This window comes from Oculina patagonica, chromosome 7, assembly GCF_052425735.1.
Source record: "Oculina patagonica isolate OP01 chromosome 7, crgOcupat, whole genome shotgun sequence".
NCBI lineage: Eukaryota > Metazoa > Cnidaria > Anthozoa > Scleractinia > Oculinidae > Oculina > Oculina patagonica.
This window is the reverse complement of record NC_135764.1, coordinates 22,923,111-22,940,008: the sequence shown is the minus strand read 5'-3', so window position 1 is coordinate 22,940,008 and position 16,898 is coordinate 22,923,111. Positions and strand designations below refer to the sequence as shown.

At 39.6% G+C, this 16,898-nt stretch overlaps 2 protein-coding genes across 2 annotated transcripts; both read left to right on the top strand.

The window, feature by feature from the left end:
* Positions 1-382: 382 nt before the first annotated feature.
* On the top strand, positions 383-2,216 carry LOC144660666 (aquaporin-11-like). The gene has a single exon (XM_078521349.1). It carries the CDS (start codon positions 576-578, stop codon positions 1,449-1,451), a length of 876 nt encoding a protein of 291 aa, XP_078377475.1. The 5' UTR covers positions 383-575; the 3' UTR covers positions 1,452-2,216.
* A 1,092-nt stretch (positions 2,217-3,308) lies between these two features.
* Positions 3,309-16,659, top strand: LOC144660840 (uncharacterized). Its single transcript, XM_078521569.1, has 4 exons — positions 3,309-3,762; positions 9,862-10,146; positions 10,579-11,010; positions 13,170-16,659. The coding sequence occupies exons 1-4, from the start codon at positions 3,747-3,749 to the stop codon at positions 14,480-14,482; spliced, it is 2,046 nt and encodes a 681-aa protein (XP_078377695.1). The 5' UTR covers positions 3,309-3,746; the 3' UTR covers positions 14,483-16,659.
* The last annotated feature ends 239 nt before the right edge of the window (positions 16,660-16,898 follow it).

Below are 16,898 nucleotides of genomic sequence, written 5' to 3'. Positions count from 1 at the left end.
CATTTGAAATCTTTTTGTGTGTGTAGATTGTTCAGTTGTAGGCCATGCAGTGCTTTGGCAATTGGCAATTCTCATTGGTTCTATGGGACAAAAGGATTTCTGTAAAGAAGACTATTGGCCAAGATATTTATATAATTTGTTTTATCCTCTTTCCAAACCAACGAATTATGTCATTTTCACCCGAACAAGGGTCAAATGTTCAGTGAACACCCCTACTCCTACCTCCCTCTATCCTTCCCCCCACCCTACCCTCCCACCAGTAACACTTACAAAGGAAGCTTTTTTCCATTCTTCTTTTGAATGTGGTATTAGCTTTAGAAAAGCAAAGCCGATTTTTTTTCCGAAACCAATCGTTTTTCAAGTAAAATCACGTTATAAACGCTGTCTTGAACGATTTTCAATATCGACAAAACACTACTTGGCGGGGGAGGACTGGTTGTGTCTCATTTCCACTCTGTTGGTCATTTTACTTCCGGTTCGCGCTCCCCAAACCTGTTTGGTCTTGTAGGAAAAGGGCATTACAAAACCTTTATGTGGGAGAAGTATTCGAACATTTGAACAGATTTTGTCCAGCAATGGGTTTTCACTGGTCTGTAGCTGCCATTTCAGTCGGTTTTCTAATCGGTGAATTTCTACGAGTCGTTCTTCGTCGAGTGCTACCCAAGACTTACTACGCGTACGCAAATGAACTCATCTCCACTTTCCAGTTGTCTGTTTGCGTCTTCGAGATTTCTGTCATTGGAAGATTCTACAACGTCTGGATCGCACTGTTCTGTTCGTTTTGCTTGTTGACTCTAAAAAATGCGGAGTACATTTTCGAGGGGGCATTCGCGAATCCATGCGGGCTTTTGGAAGACCTTGTCTACAAGAAAGGCTACTGGATAGCGGACAACATCGCTAAAATTGTATTTCAAATTGTTGGCGCCCTTCTGAGCTTTCCGTTCATACAAATGTTATGGAAATCGACGTGGAGTGACTTTCATTACCAGCAAGTAAAGAAGGGTCTGCGATCCACGCTGGAAGTTTCGCTACTGTACGGATTTTCGATCGAAATTCTGGCCACGTTCGTAACTGCCCTAAGCGATTTCTTGTCGCGCGGGGGACTCAAAAAGTTCAACCCGATCATTCGTTCGGCGATGTGTGTGCTTCTTTCCTACTTCCTCGCCGAAACTACCGGAACATGGATGAATCCAGCCCTGGCTACAGCTCACACGTTTGTCTTTTGCACGAGGAAAGAAGTTATAACAGAGCATTTGTTCGTGTTTTGGCTCGGTCCGATCATAGCGACTCTAGCGGCCATCCAAGTTAACACGATTCTTTTGAAGCCTGATGTCAAAAGAAAGAAGAAAAGCTTGGCGAAAAAGATAAAAAAATCTTCAGCAAAGAATCACAAAAATGGAACATTAAAGTCGTCTGGGGAAATAAAGATAAGACATGCTAAAAACGCGTAAAATAAATTTTAACAATCGTAATTATTAAATTCACGCATAATTATCGCAAAAAGTTGCAAATTTCGTGGTTCAAAAATTGCACAATACCCATTCCTATGTTGGAATTATTTTTTTTACCTTACATTTTAAATTTTAATTTCTCGAGCAATAAATTTGCTTTATTTTACTTCGGGAATTGAATAGTTTCCGTCGTGTGCCAAGAACAGTCTAAGAACAGAACGTGTATTTTTTTATTTGCAAATCGCGTAAGCAGCTGTGGACATGCAAACTTGTTTGTACACTCGTTGGCCCACTTAAATCAATATTTAGAGAATGTATGCAGTCAAAAAGATTGCGAACGTATTAGAACTTGTATCAAGTGATGTAATTGTCTCACAAAATTAGATTTTAAAAGGAAACTTGTGCGCTTGATATCTTTTCATCTTGTAGTATCTACAGGTGATCGTATTTGTTTTAGCTGGTGGTATTTAATTTATAAATATTCACTACTTGTGGTAACATAGTGATAACTGAATATTGTTTCACTGCTGTAATACTTCCAAGATAGACAAGATATTTTTAATCAGATAGACTAATGGGATCATTAAAAGACCCCTCAATCTTGCTCAGTGTATTAAGATGTTGAGATGTTCTTTTCAGGGCCTGCGGCAGGCGCCATACAATCTTGTTAGCAGGTATAAGCTGAATAAAATAACAGTACTGTATGGAGCCTTACTCATACTACCGGCCTGTCTTATTGGTTGTGCTGTTGCTTTGAAATTGAAATTATCTGGTCTCTAATCAACATAGTAGTTGTTTCCTATCTGAGAGCACATTAGAAGTATGTGATAGCTTGGGGTGGAAGATGGAGCCAAAATAAAATGAGGAAATAAAATAAGGAAAGGGAACTGCTGCTGCACCAGGCTCAATTTCAAGCTGTTTTGGGGGTCTGGCTGCCATCTTTCTTTGACAAGGAACACAGGCCCACCACACAACTGGAAATTGAGCTTAATGCTGCACAGGTTACTTGGAAATTCATTTTGAAATCTGTCATTCAGTTTGGAGAGCTGGGGTGGGGGCAGCGGTGAGAACAATCGGCTTCCAACAATGTAGCCCACTTGGGTTCGATTCCCCAGCTCAGCATCATGTGGGTTGAGTTTGTTGTTGGTCAGTGTTCTGTGCAAACAGTAGTAAAACGATGGGACTCCACCATGCGGGCTCCACTGAGATAATTTGAGGACTCCCAGGCTCCAGGCACTTCCTTACGGGGCCCTGATAACTTATGCAACTGTCTTTGTGACTGTCACACAATACTCTCTGCTGGAGCTGCTTGTCCCTCTCAGCCAGCAGAGCCAGTGCATAGGGAACAATGCAAGGGGCTCTGAAGACACATGATTTGATTGTCTGGATTTTAACAAAAGTAAAAGTCAATCAAAACTAGATTTTAAACTCCCTTTGTTTAAATCTAGCCGATCAAAATATGTGGAGGAGGAGCCACTTGTTTCTGGTGCACAGGCTCTGCCAGCTAAGAGGGACAAGCTGTTCTGGGGACAAGAATGAGTAGCAAGATGCAAAGGATGATGGGAAGGAGGAAAGACCGCACTCTGCCAGCACACTCTTCTTGTTTAGCCTCCTCCACAGGCTACTCCTTTTAATCCTTAATATTGGATTTCCTGTGGTAGCAGAGGGGAAGAGAGAAAAACTGGGACTAGTAGAGAGGAAGACTGGGGACGAGGGAGTCCGGGAAAAAATAAGAGCGCGCGTTGAGAGCGCGCGACACCTTTCCTTTCTCCCTCTCCCCCTTGTCTTTCTTTTTTTGCTCTTTTGTCTGCTCGGTCCCAGTCTCTCTTTTGTAAGAAAGGGCGTTGGAAAGGGAGTTCAAGGCTACTTCTTGTTCTTCAACTGCAGACTTGAGCGCCGTTGAGTAGTGTTGCTGAGAAGTCTGAGAAGTTTATTGATTGTTTTTATGGTTAATCGTTTGGTACGAATTCCTCTTCCTCCAGGATCTGCGAATTTTCGAGGCACTATTCCTCTGATATATACGTAGAAATCTCATCGTAATCAGCAGTTAATAAGAAGCATCATAGTTATCGATCGCTGTCTAAAATCACGAGAGGGGAAGTAAGCTCACTGAAGTTTTATGTCGTGATCATGCTTTCAAGTTGAGACATGAAGGCGGACAGTATTTCCAGAAGATAGAGATATAACCGTCAAATCTTTTAACGAATTTGCTGGACTTCCACGCAAGATCCATCATGGAGCTGTCATCTTGACTAATTGGACTGGAGTTTTTAAAACTTTAACTTGTCTACAGACATGGAAAACATTTCACGTAAGTAACATTGTGTTGTTTTTGCCTTGTGTCACGTGTGGATATGTGATATGTAGTGGGTTTATGCATTAGGATTCTTATCACTTCTAATGTATGATTCCTGTGTAAGAATTATTCACATTCCTTTATAAATATGTAAGATCTGTACAGCCTCCAAAAATTTAAATGATCCCCAACCTAAATTAATGATCCCCAACTTGCAATTGACCCAATGAGGGAACATTTAGGGTCAGGATCACTTCTGGGTTGGGTATCGATCATTTGGGGGCTGTAGAGATCCCAGTGTAAGGATTCTTCGGATTCTGGCAGTTAAACAAATTATTTACATAACGCTCAACACTGAGACGGGAGGAAAGACGCTGACAACGGCCCAGACGGCCCAGACGCTGGGCCAGAAATGTATCGCTGGGCCAGACGGCCCAGACGCTGGGCCAGAAACAAAACAAAATTTATTGACAAGATAAATTGTCCCCTGGGGAGGGAGGGAGGGGACAAGATTCGACTAACAGCGAGCACGAGGAATATGAAATCCGAGCTTACGGAGAATGAAATGACGCAACGCGACTGACAATAATTAACTAGTTTTAGCTAACGCCAACAACATTCCAATTATTTACATAACGCTCAACACTGAGACGGAGAAAAGACGCTGACAACATTTGGGCCAGAAACGAAACAAAATTTATTGACAAGATAAATTGTCCCCGAATAGAGATTGAGGAGGCCCAAACACTGTAAAAAAAATAAATAATTAGGAAATGAATTTAAAAAAACATAGAAATGAAAATAAAAATAAAAGAAAATGAAAGATTAGCGAAAAAATTGTAACACAACTCTATGGTAGAATGCTTGTCAATGACAAATAAAGTCAGGAAACCATAAGGCCAGTGGCCATTAAGTCCGCAACCATAGTTCGTTGGTTGAGTGAAAGTGACAAATAACGCCGATAGGCGTCTGAACGCCAGTCGCTGTGTCGCTGAATAAGGCGCTCTGGAACTCTGGCCTGAAATGCCAAGGTGGCGCCACCCCGACGGAAGCTGTGTGGCGAGAAATCGGAGGGAGACAAACCAATTGATGAGATGTGAGACTTGATTGCTTTGGAAAAGACATCGTGGGTTAAAGGACGCAGGGAGCCATGATTCGACTAACAGCGAGCACGAGGAATATGAAATCCGAGCTTACGGAGAATGAACTGACGCAATGCGACTGACAATAATTAACTAGTTTTAGCTAACGCCAACAACATTCAAATTCTAAAACATTGATGACAATTTGGGCTATTGGGCGGATTTAGTTAAGTACAGGCCCACATCAACATTCTTACAATGATATATTATATTCTAGCTTTTGTGACAAGATTTTTTTGTCTTCCTTCTCTCATGGGTCATTAACTTTCAACAGATGTTTTGAAATGTATGCAATTTTCATGGCTTGTTTGGAAGAAACCCTGGGCAGAAATCAAGTGTAAGTCAGCAAGAGATTGCCATGTAGAGCACAAAGCGAAAATACACCTGGGCAGTTAGAAAGGCCTAATCCAAAGTATAATTGAAAGAGACAAATTATATTTGATGAATTCTCTCAGCTTAGATTAAAAACAAATCTCTGGGTACGAACAAGACAGCAATTCACCCATTCTTGTCCCCTGGGGCATGAGGAACAAGTGGCTCTGGGGACACATGATTCAATTGGCTAGGTTTTTAACAAGGAGAATTGAAATCTAACCTATCTGCTAGCTGGCAGCCAAATGAACCGCTTTATGATCCCCTTCAACAAAGGGATTTTAAAACGGTTGATTTGATTTGCTAGATTTAAGGTACAGCGTATATCACTAGTGAACCTCAAATGACCACCTCATGTTAACATGTTTTCGTGGCGAGGCTTTTAAAATAACCCCAATAAAGTATACATTTCCTGAAAGCTTGATAATTGAGGAATTCAATTACCGGTATGTTTTTTCTTTTTTTGAACAATTGAGAATTTTAGAAATTTTGCATAGCGAAGCGATATTTACCTTTTGTCTTTATCAAGTTTGTTTACACGCCTCGATCAGTTATTACCGCAACGTGTTAAACATCACAAATAATTTGTTACACATGGGTCTTCAAATAGGTGTCTCCGATTTCTCAAAGATTGCTTTGTTTTCTTTTTATACCATTCTACATATGTAAGTTTGATGTTCAAAATCCTGTGATATCCTTTAACAAACAAAGCCATATCTTTTTAACCAAGTCGAAATTCAAAAATTGCAGACACCCTTTTGTAGTGCAGCTACTTGGGAACATTTCAGGAAAATTTCAGCTTATCGGTTGAAAGGCGGCTGTAAACAAACTTAAAACGTGAGTGCGACTATGGCAATTTGTATTTTCAAGATACACGTACAGACAAAAAAAGCTTTTCCGGTTTTGTCGCACAAAGTGTTAGTCTAAGATTTAATTATGTATTGACAGATAACTCCAAGGATCGGCTTACCATACTACATTTAAAAGACATCCGAATGATAGAAACTCTGATGGAAAACATCACGTATCCAGACTCCGCGAATATTTTCGTTGAAAATGAAATGCAATGAGCTGTCTCATATAGGTTATTGTGATGAAAAGTTAACAGCACCAATCATCCTCTTGTAGCGGTTTGAATAATCAATATTCCAATCTTTTCTTGAAAGGTGACTACACTAGAAACTTCTTTCACTATTGTTGCTGAAAACTGAAGCTTGTTTCCTATGCCCTCCAAGTTGGATGTAAAGAAAAAGATGATCAGCCCTCGAGGCATAAGTCTTGCTACTCATTATATTGTAAATGTGTTGTTCCAGAAAATATCCATACCCCTCCTTTGAAAGGTTTTTTGGTTTGAATACCTCCACTCCTCCAGAAATTCCAGTTAAGCTTCATACTTTTGCCTTTAGAATTTGGGCTTTTGAGACCTCCAACCCCCTCGGAATTTCTGGAATGACCTTCCATGGGGTGGGTATGGATATTTCTGGAACTGCACAATCTGGATCACTCGCCACTATAAATTCAGCAGCTATCAAAGCAGGAAACGACTGCTTGTTCTTTCGCAGTTTTGGCTTCTTTCCTGCAAGCATGACACCCTTATGTCTCCATGAAGACATTAAAAATATAACACCCAGAAATGCAGAATAAAAGCAGTACTAAAACCTAGAAACTATGTACTGAAAATACGAATTCAAAGAGATTTGGAGATTGAAGTGCGATCACATGAATTATATTGTACATATGCACTGCAGTTGTGAAATGGGGGCGCTCACATGACATTCAGTGGTGAATTAAATAAGCGATGAGTCAGCAGGAACTTGTCGATGGTCAGTTGGCGGTAATTACAAACTCAAAATCGTTTTTACCTCTATCTTAAAAACCAGAAAAGCTTTTATTATTACTTTTCGAATTTTTTGCGAAAGAAAGACCACAAAATTTCTGAACAAGAGATTTAAAAAAGGAGAATTCGTATTTTTGAGTGAAATTGAGGTACACTCAGATACCTTAAATTTCCTTTGTTAAAGATCTAGCCAATCAAACCATGTGTCCCCAGAGCCGCTTGTTCCTCATGCCCCAGGCTCTGCCGGCTTTAAGAGAGACAAGCGGCTCTGGGTACGAGAATGCAATAATTTAACAGGTCTTGCTTATAAGTATCGTAAATCATGTTTTATTATTCAACATCTGCGTGTGATGCCCATATATGGTCAGAATGTTATTGTTATCAATCATCTGTACATAACAGATATCCTGCAATTGCCAAGAACTGTCCTAAGTCTTTCAAAGCACTGCATTACCACAGGTTTTCAAGTTGTGAACTGTGTTTCATTGACAATTTGTTGAACAAAAAAACAATAATAATTGCTGAATATTGTCTGATTACCACCTGGTTGGCTCAGTATCAGCTGACATCCCACACAGTTTCACAGGATAATTGTTAAATGAATGTCATGCTCCCATATAACTCAACTCCTGTTGCACAACAGATACAGTAGTTATTAATGGCAGATCTCCAGCTGGCGTGCTTTCAGAGCAACATGGGTAAGAAATTTTGGTAAACCCATCAAGCCAAGAAAATTTGGTAGCACTATGCTTTCCTTGTGGTACTATTCATTCTGGAAAAAATACTTTGTGCTAAACGCATGCACAGATTACTACTCTCATGAAAATCACAATTCTTTCTGCAGAAGGATTGGGTCTGCATAAACTGCAAGCCAGCGAGCCACCATGTGAGCCATGTGAGCCATGTGAGGCATGCGAGCCATGACTTAGAATAAAGTTATAAAAATGCCAGTTCACCTCGCTTTGAAAATTTCTTTCTTTGATTGGTCTCAGATATCAAATTAAATTTTTGAGTTGGAATTATGGGCTGGATTGTCAGGTTTGCTTGCGGTTAGCTCAACTTCATTTTGCTTGCGGTTAGCTCCACTCCTGTTTGCTTGCAGTTAGTTTCACTCCAGTTTGCTTGCGGTTAGCTTTCACACAGGTTTGCTTGCAGTTAGATTCACCCTGGTTTGCTTGCGGTTAGTTCCACCCCAGTTTTCTTGCGGTAAAAATAGTTTTTATTTGTTGGTTGTGGCAATACTATCATACGGTGATCTATTTAAGTATACTTATAGCATATAAACTTTAAAAATTTGGATTCTTGGTCATTGTGGCGTTAGAAACGTAAAAAGCAGCCTTGAGTGCCTCGCATGGCTTGTGTGGCTCACATGGCTCGTACCTTGGCTCGCTGGCTCGCAGAATTATAAAACTCAGAAGGATTCCTGTTAAGGCTATTATCAGCTTACAACTTTGATATTGGATGTACATGTTACAGTCAATTGATAGCAGTCAAAACAAGGTATCCACTGACCAGTATCACATGACCATATTGTAGGCTCAGGTGTAGAGCTCATAGAGGTCATGTGTGTTTTTGAAGTTGACTGCTGACTGGGTTATGTTTCTTTTTCATTGGATCATATACTCAAGTCCTAATTTTTGTCTTTCTGTGATCATAGTGATTTTACAAGTCAGCACAGATTTTGTTTCCCTCATTGGGTGCTGTTGTTCATGATAAAATAAGTAAATAAATAAATAAATAATAAATAAATAAATAAAATAATCTACCCTGAAAATTGTAATCTTTAACTGCCTAGATATATACCGGTATAATTTTAAGGTTCTTTGAACTTCTTGTAATTTGGTGTATGAATAAAGGTTAAGGAGCAATAAAATGTGTTTGGGGTGAATAGTCTATTAAATAGTTTTTAAAGTGGAAAATTGTCATTTAAACAGCTGTTCCCTACAGCCACTTCCACCCTCCAATTGCAACTGGAGGGCCTTTGTTTATTCGTTTGTTTTGGTTTTTAGTGCTAAGCTCGAAAAGTGGACTGAGTACAAATTATGGAATGTATGTCCCTAACAAGAAATGCACCCATTGGATGAGTTCATTTTGCTTGCAGGAAAAATTAGTCTGTGCAATGGTACAACCAATCACAATTACACAACTAGTAATTTGTCGGTTGCTGTGATTTTTTTCTTTCATTTTTTTTTGCAAAAAAAAAATAACGTGTTATAATTGTGAAATGTTTGGGATTTTATACTTGAGCTTCTAAAGGAAAGTAAGATTGAGTAAAGTGAGTACAAGTACTATACTAAGTAAAATGACTTGTATGCCAATATAACAAATTATTAACTATACTTCAATATTAATAATGAACATTTTGGTTGTTTTTACACAAATTTGTTATATCAAGGTTTTCAATAAAACGAACCCTTGATATAACGAACAAATTTCCCCCAGTCCCTTGACACTTTATTAAATCGAGTTTTCACTACAGCAAAATTAATAACATATGCCAAGGCTCTCCCAGGGGTTTCAGGGAACATAGCAATTTGAACTTTTTGAAACTTGGGGAACAAGAGGAAAATAAAATTAGGGACATGGGGAAAAGAGCATATTTTAGGGAACACACTAAATACTTTGTTGGACCATTCACCCCCCCCCCCCCTCTCCAAAGGAGGATATCCTTGAATGCACAATGTGTTGAATGACAAAAATAACAAGAACTACAATATTATGGTTTAAATTAATTAATACAATTTAATTTATTTCTCTTTATAGTAAAACAAGGCACGCCCACAGACGATGAATTAGAAGAGCTGGGCCAAAAAATTGGGGAAGATTGGAAAAAACTTGGGCGTCGCCTTGATGTCAAAGATGAAAAGCTTCAAGAAATAGATCTTGCCCATAACCAATTGTCTGAAAAGGGATATAACATGTTAAAGCATTGGAGAAACAAGAATGGCTCTGATGCAAAGTACCAGGTTTTGCATGATGCATTGAAACATCCACTTGTTGAGCGCTGTGACTTGGCTGAGCAGTTTTGTTACAGTCATCCTGATAATGGTAATTATTCTCTGCAACTTTAAAGGGGCTATTAAATGTCAGGGGTAATTTATCAGATTTTTGAACAGCCAAAATTCATATCTGTGTCAATGGAAATTAAGCTAAAAATAATGGTCCAGTTTTATTAAAAATTGCTTTACAAGAGCACTGATTGAAACTGTTTAGCTGCGTCTTTGCCTGCGGATGGCTCTGATGGAAATGGATTGCAATTTCAAAAATTTAAAGACTTGACTTTTTAGGTTGTTTTAGCGCGTCATGATGTGCGATAAAACAGCGACATGGGGCGTTTTCAAATTTGCACAAGCGACATGGGATCCCCCCTGGCAGGGCCTCATTCATAAAATTTTACATGGGACACTAAGTATGCATGCTCTAACTTTTGTCTTGGAAGGAAACGACAGTCAAGCTAATTATCTTTTCTTGTTGTTTTAGGTAATTTGTCTTTTAAGATTCGCTGTGATAGTGCTACTAGTAAAAACTCACAAGAGCAAGATTCTCAAGAAAAGAGAGAAAGGGTGAACAGGCACATGAAACAGAAGGTTGATGAGGCAAACGGAAAATTTGATCTCAGCTCATATCAAGGATTACTGGCTTTTCATACGTACTTAGTAAAGGAGCGTGACCTAATGTATATAACCTTTAAGACGGGTTGCATAGAAATATCTGTCAAATGTTGTACCCTGGAGATTCTTGAGCTGTTGTGGGATGATTATCGTTCTGGTCACCTAAATGCAGTAGCCGAGCAGTATCTCATTACAAAGGAGCTTAAAGAAGAGCTTGATATGGAGACCATAACCTTAACAACAACTATCTTGGAGATGGACTACTTGGCATGCAAAATGTCTTTAATGCCTAAAATTTCAGGTACGTTTTAAATTTAACATGTACTCATACGCTTTTAAGTCCTTGTGTTTGAAGTAGACTTGTACTGTGAAAGGCTAAAATGTAAAGGCCTGAAAACTGACTTAACAAACGGCGACAAGCAGCACAATTACCAGGGGTACAACACTAAAATGTGAGAGTGACAAAATAAACTACAAAATGTCAGCAACATCAGATAATCGTACATTTACTAATATTACAGTTCAGAACTGGCCACAGTTGTACATGTATAAGGGAAATACATTATATTCAACTTTGAAGTGAATGTATGAAATGTCATATATTTGAACTGCGGGAGAAAGAATTATCACACAACTTGAGCAGTTGCGAAAAGAAAGCGTGAAAAAAGAAAATCGGGCTTGAACTGGGTTTGTCACCCTGACCTCTGAGATACTGGTGCACTGCTCTAATTACAGTAGAACCCCGGTAACTCGAACTCGGATAACTCGAACAACCCCGCTAAATCAAACAAACTTTCATTTCCCTTGGATTTGACCCTACTTTTCAGTCATTTTTACTCGGTTAACTCGAACTCGGATAACTCGAAAACCCCGCTAACTCAAACTAAATTTCGTTTTCCTTGATCAAAATTTGGGTCAAATTTACCCTGATAACTCGAATTCTGGTGCTTGCAGCTCGCCACAGATGCCCATTGAAATATCCCATTAGCTCTCCTTGTCGTGTAATCGGATCTAAACACTAAAACGAGCGCTACAGCAATTTGATTTTGATTAGAGCAACAAATAGATTACGTATCTGACAGTCATTTTCCACTCTTATCATAAAAATGTATGATCGTGTCAGAGTTTGTGACAAGATAATATACCTACCAACTTTTTCTGGGTCAAAGGCGTGAGATTTTTATCCTGAGAGTGCCAGGTTTTCCGAAGACGATACGACAATTTCGGAAGTTTTCCGAAGACGTCCGAAGTATTCCGAAGATGTTCCGAACATATCCCGATCCCAGTGCGTGGACGTGTTTTGCTAAATACGACCTGGACCTCGTTCCCAATGCTTTTTTTTGTCAAAACTCTGCGATTTCGGGGAAAGTATCGCCATTTACGTAGTTTACATAGAGTTTTCGTTTTTCACATTGGTTTGAGATTACATTTTTTTGAAAAGTGTGTCGTTTGTGGTTGTAATAACTCACATTTTGAACTAGGCGTGAGAAATTGGTTCGTAAGCGTGAGTTGGCGTGAGATCGAAGTTTTCAACTCGCAAGCGTGAGACTCACGCCCAAGGCATGAGAGTTGGCAGGTATAAGATAAGTTTAATTTGCACTGTACTGTGTACAGAAGTGCTAAAAAATCGATGAACTATCAATTATTAACTTGGCAAATTGAATATTCAATTGACCCCGATAACTCGAAACCCCGCTAACTCAAACTGTTTTTCGTTTCCCTTCAGAGTTCGAGTTACCGGGGTTCTACTGTATACCATTTGAGCCAATTGGGAGTTGTTCATTGAGTGAGTTACTCATAAAATGACCTGCTCACAAAAGACTTGAAAGCTTGCTCAATTGGCATAAGAGCACTGCACAAGTGTTTCTATCTAACTTGAGAGCTCAATTGGTATTAGAGCACTGCACTAGTATTGCAGAGGTCATGGGTTCAAAACCCAGCTCAAGACTGAAGTTTTTTCAGGCTTTCTTTTCACAGCTGAGCTCTTTAGTTTTGAACACAACTGTGGTGATATTTCATGTGTTAAACATTAAACAGCTTACTGCTTGTTTCAACTGACTTCTGCCTCAATCATTTCTCCTTGCTATGAGGATCAGGCAGCCCTCATTTGATAGCTATCATGAATCCTTGGTATTTATTTTAGCTTCCTGCCATGATCCTTTGCTGGCCATAGCTTGTCATTTCTAAATAGGCCTTATTCGTATTCTCGGTATTGGACTGGAACTAGCTTGCAATGGAGGCTCATGCGGGCGAATATCATTAAAAACAGCTTCATGTCATTTGCATTTGAAAAGATTACCCGCATGAGCCTCCATTGCAGGCTAGTTCCAGTCCAATACCGAGAATACGAATAAGGCCTATTATCCCAAGACTTGTTATTTGACTCCAGGTGTAAGGGCGGTTTAGATTCTAATTGGCCCAATTGTGCATGACTAATAATAGCCGTCTACTTTTTTGCAGGAAAACATGCAGACTCCATGGTCGAAATGCCTAAATTTAATCGTTACAGTTATGCTGTTGTTAACCATTCCAAGGGAAAGCTTCTGGCTCCTCAAGCTGAAGCTCTTCAATGCCTTCAGGTGTTCTTTGAACGATATCCAGCAGGACGTATTGGTCTGATTTCTATGCCAATAGGTTCAGGAAAAAATGGAGTAATCAGTTGCCTTCCCTACTTCTTAGGAAAATTAGGATTGAAACAGCCTCATGAGGAAGGTGCCCCTCCATACGGAGAGCCCCTTCACACGTTTGACAAACCAGTACTGGTTATCGCACCAGATCTGAGAATTTTAAAGCAACTTGAAGGTGTACTGACAGTTTCTTCAGATGCACCAGGTGAGAACTTTCTCTTAAAGAGAGGAATAGTACCATCGATTGCCCAGCGGGATGTCCTTCCAAACAGCCTGAAGATTGAGGAAACCAGCCTAGTCCATCAACCCGAATACCTTGAAAGCAACGAAGTCATTATTACGAATGCGCAAAAGTTTCTGAAGGCCGACTGGGAATATGCCCTCCCTGATGACATCTTCAAGCTTGTCATTGTCGATGGGGCTTATCACCATCCGGCTAGTACATGGCATAGAATCATTCAAAAATTTAAAAATCATGCAATGGTTGTATTTTTTACTGCAAGTCCTTTCATAGGTGATGGGCAGCGCGAACTAGAAGACGACGAAGGGGAAATGGTTTATAGGTTGTCCCTAGAAGATGCAAGAGGAGCACGAGTAATTCGAAGGATAACCTGGGTTCCACTTCACAGTGAGGACACAGATCTCAACAGTATATTTACACTCATCCTTGAGCGTGTCAAGTCCATTCAGCAAAAAAAGGATCAGCAACATCCCCTGCCTGACAATATTCCTCACATGGCTATTGCCATAACCAAGAACATCGCCTTTGCAGAGCAAGTGAGAGACCTGTGGAACAAGAACTGTGGCAGCCCTAATTCTGCAATCGCTTACCATTCAGATGTGCCCAAGAAAGCAAAGCTGGCCATGATGCAAGTAATAAAAACCAACCAAGTACAGCTAGTGGTGGTGGTTGATATGCTGCGGGAAGGATTTGATCACCCACCCATCAGTATAGCAGCCATTATGACCAAGATCGTCTCCCCTGTTAAGTTTGCACAGTTTATTGGAAGGGCTCAGAGAATTGTACGTGTTCAGGAAGGTCCTGAGTCAGACAAAATTTGTGCAGATGTTGTAACCCACAGCTACTTCCAACAGGAGAAAAACTACTTGGCATTTGAAAATGAGGCACTCATTCCAGATGTCTGACAATCGATTAGCTCTGAACTTGAGAGTAAAAAAACATATTTTTGTTAGAATTTTGCAAATGGGATCAGTTCTTACTAATGCTTAATAGCTTTGCTAAACATAATGCAGTGCTTTCTGCATTTGTCTCAAAACACCATGTAAGCTGTATTAAACCCCATCCCCACCCACCTCCATGCAAGGGGGGAGGAGGAGGGGGGTTTACTTTAAATATCTATTGAGGATGGGGAAGGGGGGCTTTATAGAGGGTGTGGCTTATAATAATTATTAGTGATGGAGGTCTAATTTCAAATCGTATCAGTTAGGGTGCATAAAAATATTATAAAAGATATGAAGTGGACTTTTTTGGTGCAGTCTGGTAAAAAAATGCACAAAGTAGCAGCAATAATAAGCAAATCTAGTGAATGAATACCGTTAACTATGAAAACATAAAGTTGCATTTCCTTGTTATAACATTAAAATACCGGTAGTCATGATTTACATTCTAGGAAATGGGGAGGGAGATAAGCGAATAATCATTGAGGCACATATTACTCATAGAAAACTTGGGCTTGTACTCTAATTGTTTTAGTAGAAACTCTATAGGATTGCACTCCAAAACCTAAAATTTTTACATACTTTTAAGTAAAAAACCAAGAGCAATTGTCCCTTAACCGCCTTTAAAGAGCAACGGGTGGGCAATCATGTTTTATCATCGTTTAGTATAAATCTACTAGTGTTCTATCACAAATGCTGTTCTCTGATTGGTTATGCTACTCACTATCTATCAAAAGCCGCTAGAAACCGAGAGCGAGTGGTCGTTTTAGCAGTGGGTAAAGCCTGCTGTCGAGCCAAGTGGCTCATCAGGCCGGAGCTTGTCCTGGTTTCTGTAGCATTAAGCAGCTAGGAGTATTGCTACTCCCCCCTGGATGGGATGCTAGTCCATCGCAGGGTTACCCCCCAGCAGTAAATTCGCCGGTACCCATTTATACACCTGGGTGGAGAGAGGCACTATGAGAGTAAAGTGTTTTGCCTAAGAACACAACACAATGACCCCAGCCAGGTCGCGAACCCGGACCGCTCGATCCGTAGTCTGGCGCACTAACCATTAGGCCACCGCGCCTCCCATTGTATTAAACACACAATATCGCTAGAGTTGATTTTTTGAAGGATTTGTTGACAAAATTCAGCAGAAAACTGGGCACACGCTACGAGAGCTGTCTAATGATCTCAATCTCGAGGTCATAATCTAATTGTTAAATAGAAAACAATGGGAGAATCAATCAGATTCCCAGATTTCCAATTGAACACGGCTGATTTTCTAATAATTGCCAATAGAAGACAATCATGTGCATGTTCCTCTTTAAAAAGACAATTTTCCTTGATTTTTGGCTTCAAAGTGCATAAAATTTAATTTGTAAGGTTTGGACTGCACACCTTTAGAGTTTCTACTAAACCTAATAGACTACTCACACTCGTTTTCCCATGATGAGAAATAGTTAACTAGGCTGCGTCTCATCGACTATTCGCTCTTATAGTTCACCACTAAAGTTTCTCTGATTCTGATTGGTTTAAATTGATCATGTGACACGATAGTGTTCATCTGCGGAGGGCACTATCAGCTCGTAGTGCCCGTCCGAGAAAAATGCCCAGATGGTAGTGCCTGCCCGTGCACTAGCATATTAGCCCTCCAAGCTTCACTTCTCGGGCTAATGTTTGTTTTATGGACATCAAATTTCCGTGGGGCAACTATCAGCTGATAAATCCTCAACAGAAACACTCTTGACTATTGTTTATAAAAATAGAAAACTCAGGTTCGTAGCCTATATAAATATAAATGCTAAATGTCAGCAATGAATCATCTTTTAGATAGCACAGTATGTTAGTTATTGGTAAACTAGTACTTAATATACTGTACATGTACTGAGAAAATATCACTATACCGGTAGTTTACGTGCTGTCTAAAAAGTTTGATCATAATAACCATTAACAAATGAAGTAGCCAAGGTAAAGAAGGCTTAAGTACAGGAAAAGACACATTGATTAGTCGGGGTTGGTTTTACCGGTAGTTTGCAATCTGATTGGTTGAGAAAGTTACAAGATTACTTTTTCATCAATCAGAGATAAAGATTGCATTCAGTGAATGTGGTTTTATTTTTACTGGTTCTTTTTCTAGACTAAATAAAATCACCCATGGGGTATGAATGGGTATTATTTTTTGTCTCAATTAAGTTTCTGTAGATTTTTGTCATTTTCAATAAAGTTGTAGAGGTTAATGGTCCTTTGCATGCATTACACACTTATACAATGCCACTTTGTGCCTTCTGTTTGATCATTTCAATCACATCTAATTATCAACAACAAATAAGAACAATAGAGATTGCATAGCACTGAAAACACAGAGAGGCCCATTACACTGAAGCTACGGGTTAAGAGAGGC

What these genes read in the sequence shown, in the direction of transcription:
- LOC144660840 (XM_078521569.1), top strand. An exon ending in TTACAGTCATCCTGATAATG is followed by an intron (nt 10,147 to 10,578) that starts GTAATTATTCTC and finishes TTGTTGTTTTAG; the next exon opens with GTAATTTGTCTTTTAAGATT. An exon ending in TTTAATGCCTAAAATTTCAG is followed by an intron (nt 11,011 to 13,169) that starts GTACGTTTTAAA and finishes ACTTTTTTGCAG; the next exon opens with GAAAACATGCAGACTCCATG.
- LOC144660666 (XM_078521349.1), top strand. Translation starts at nt 576, where the DNA reads ATGGGTTTTCACTGGTCTGTAGCTGCCATTTCAGTCGGTTTTCTAATC.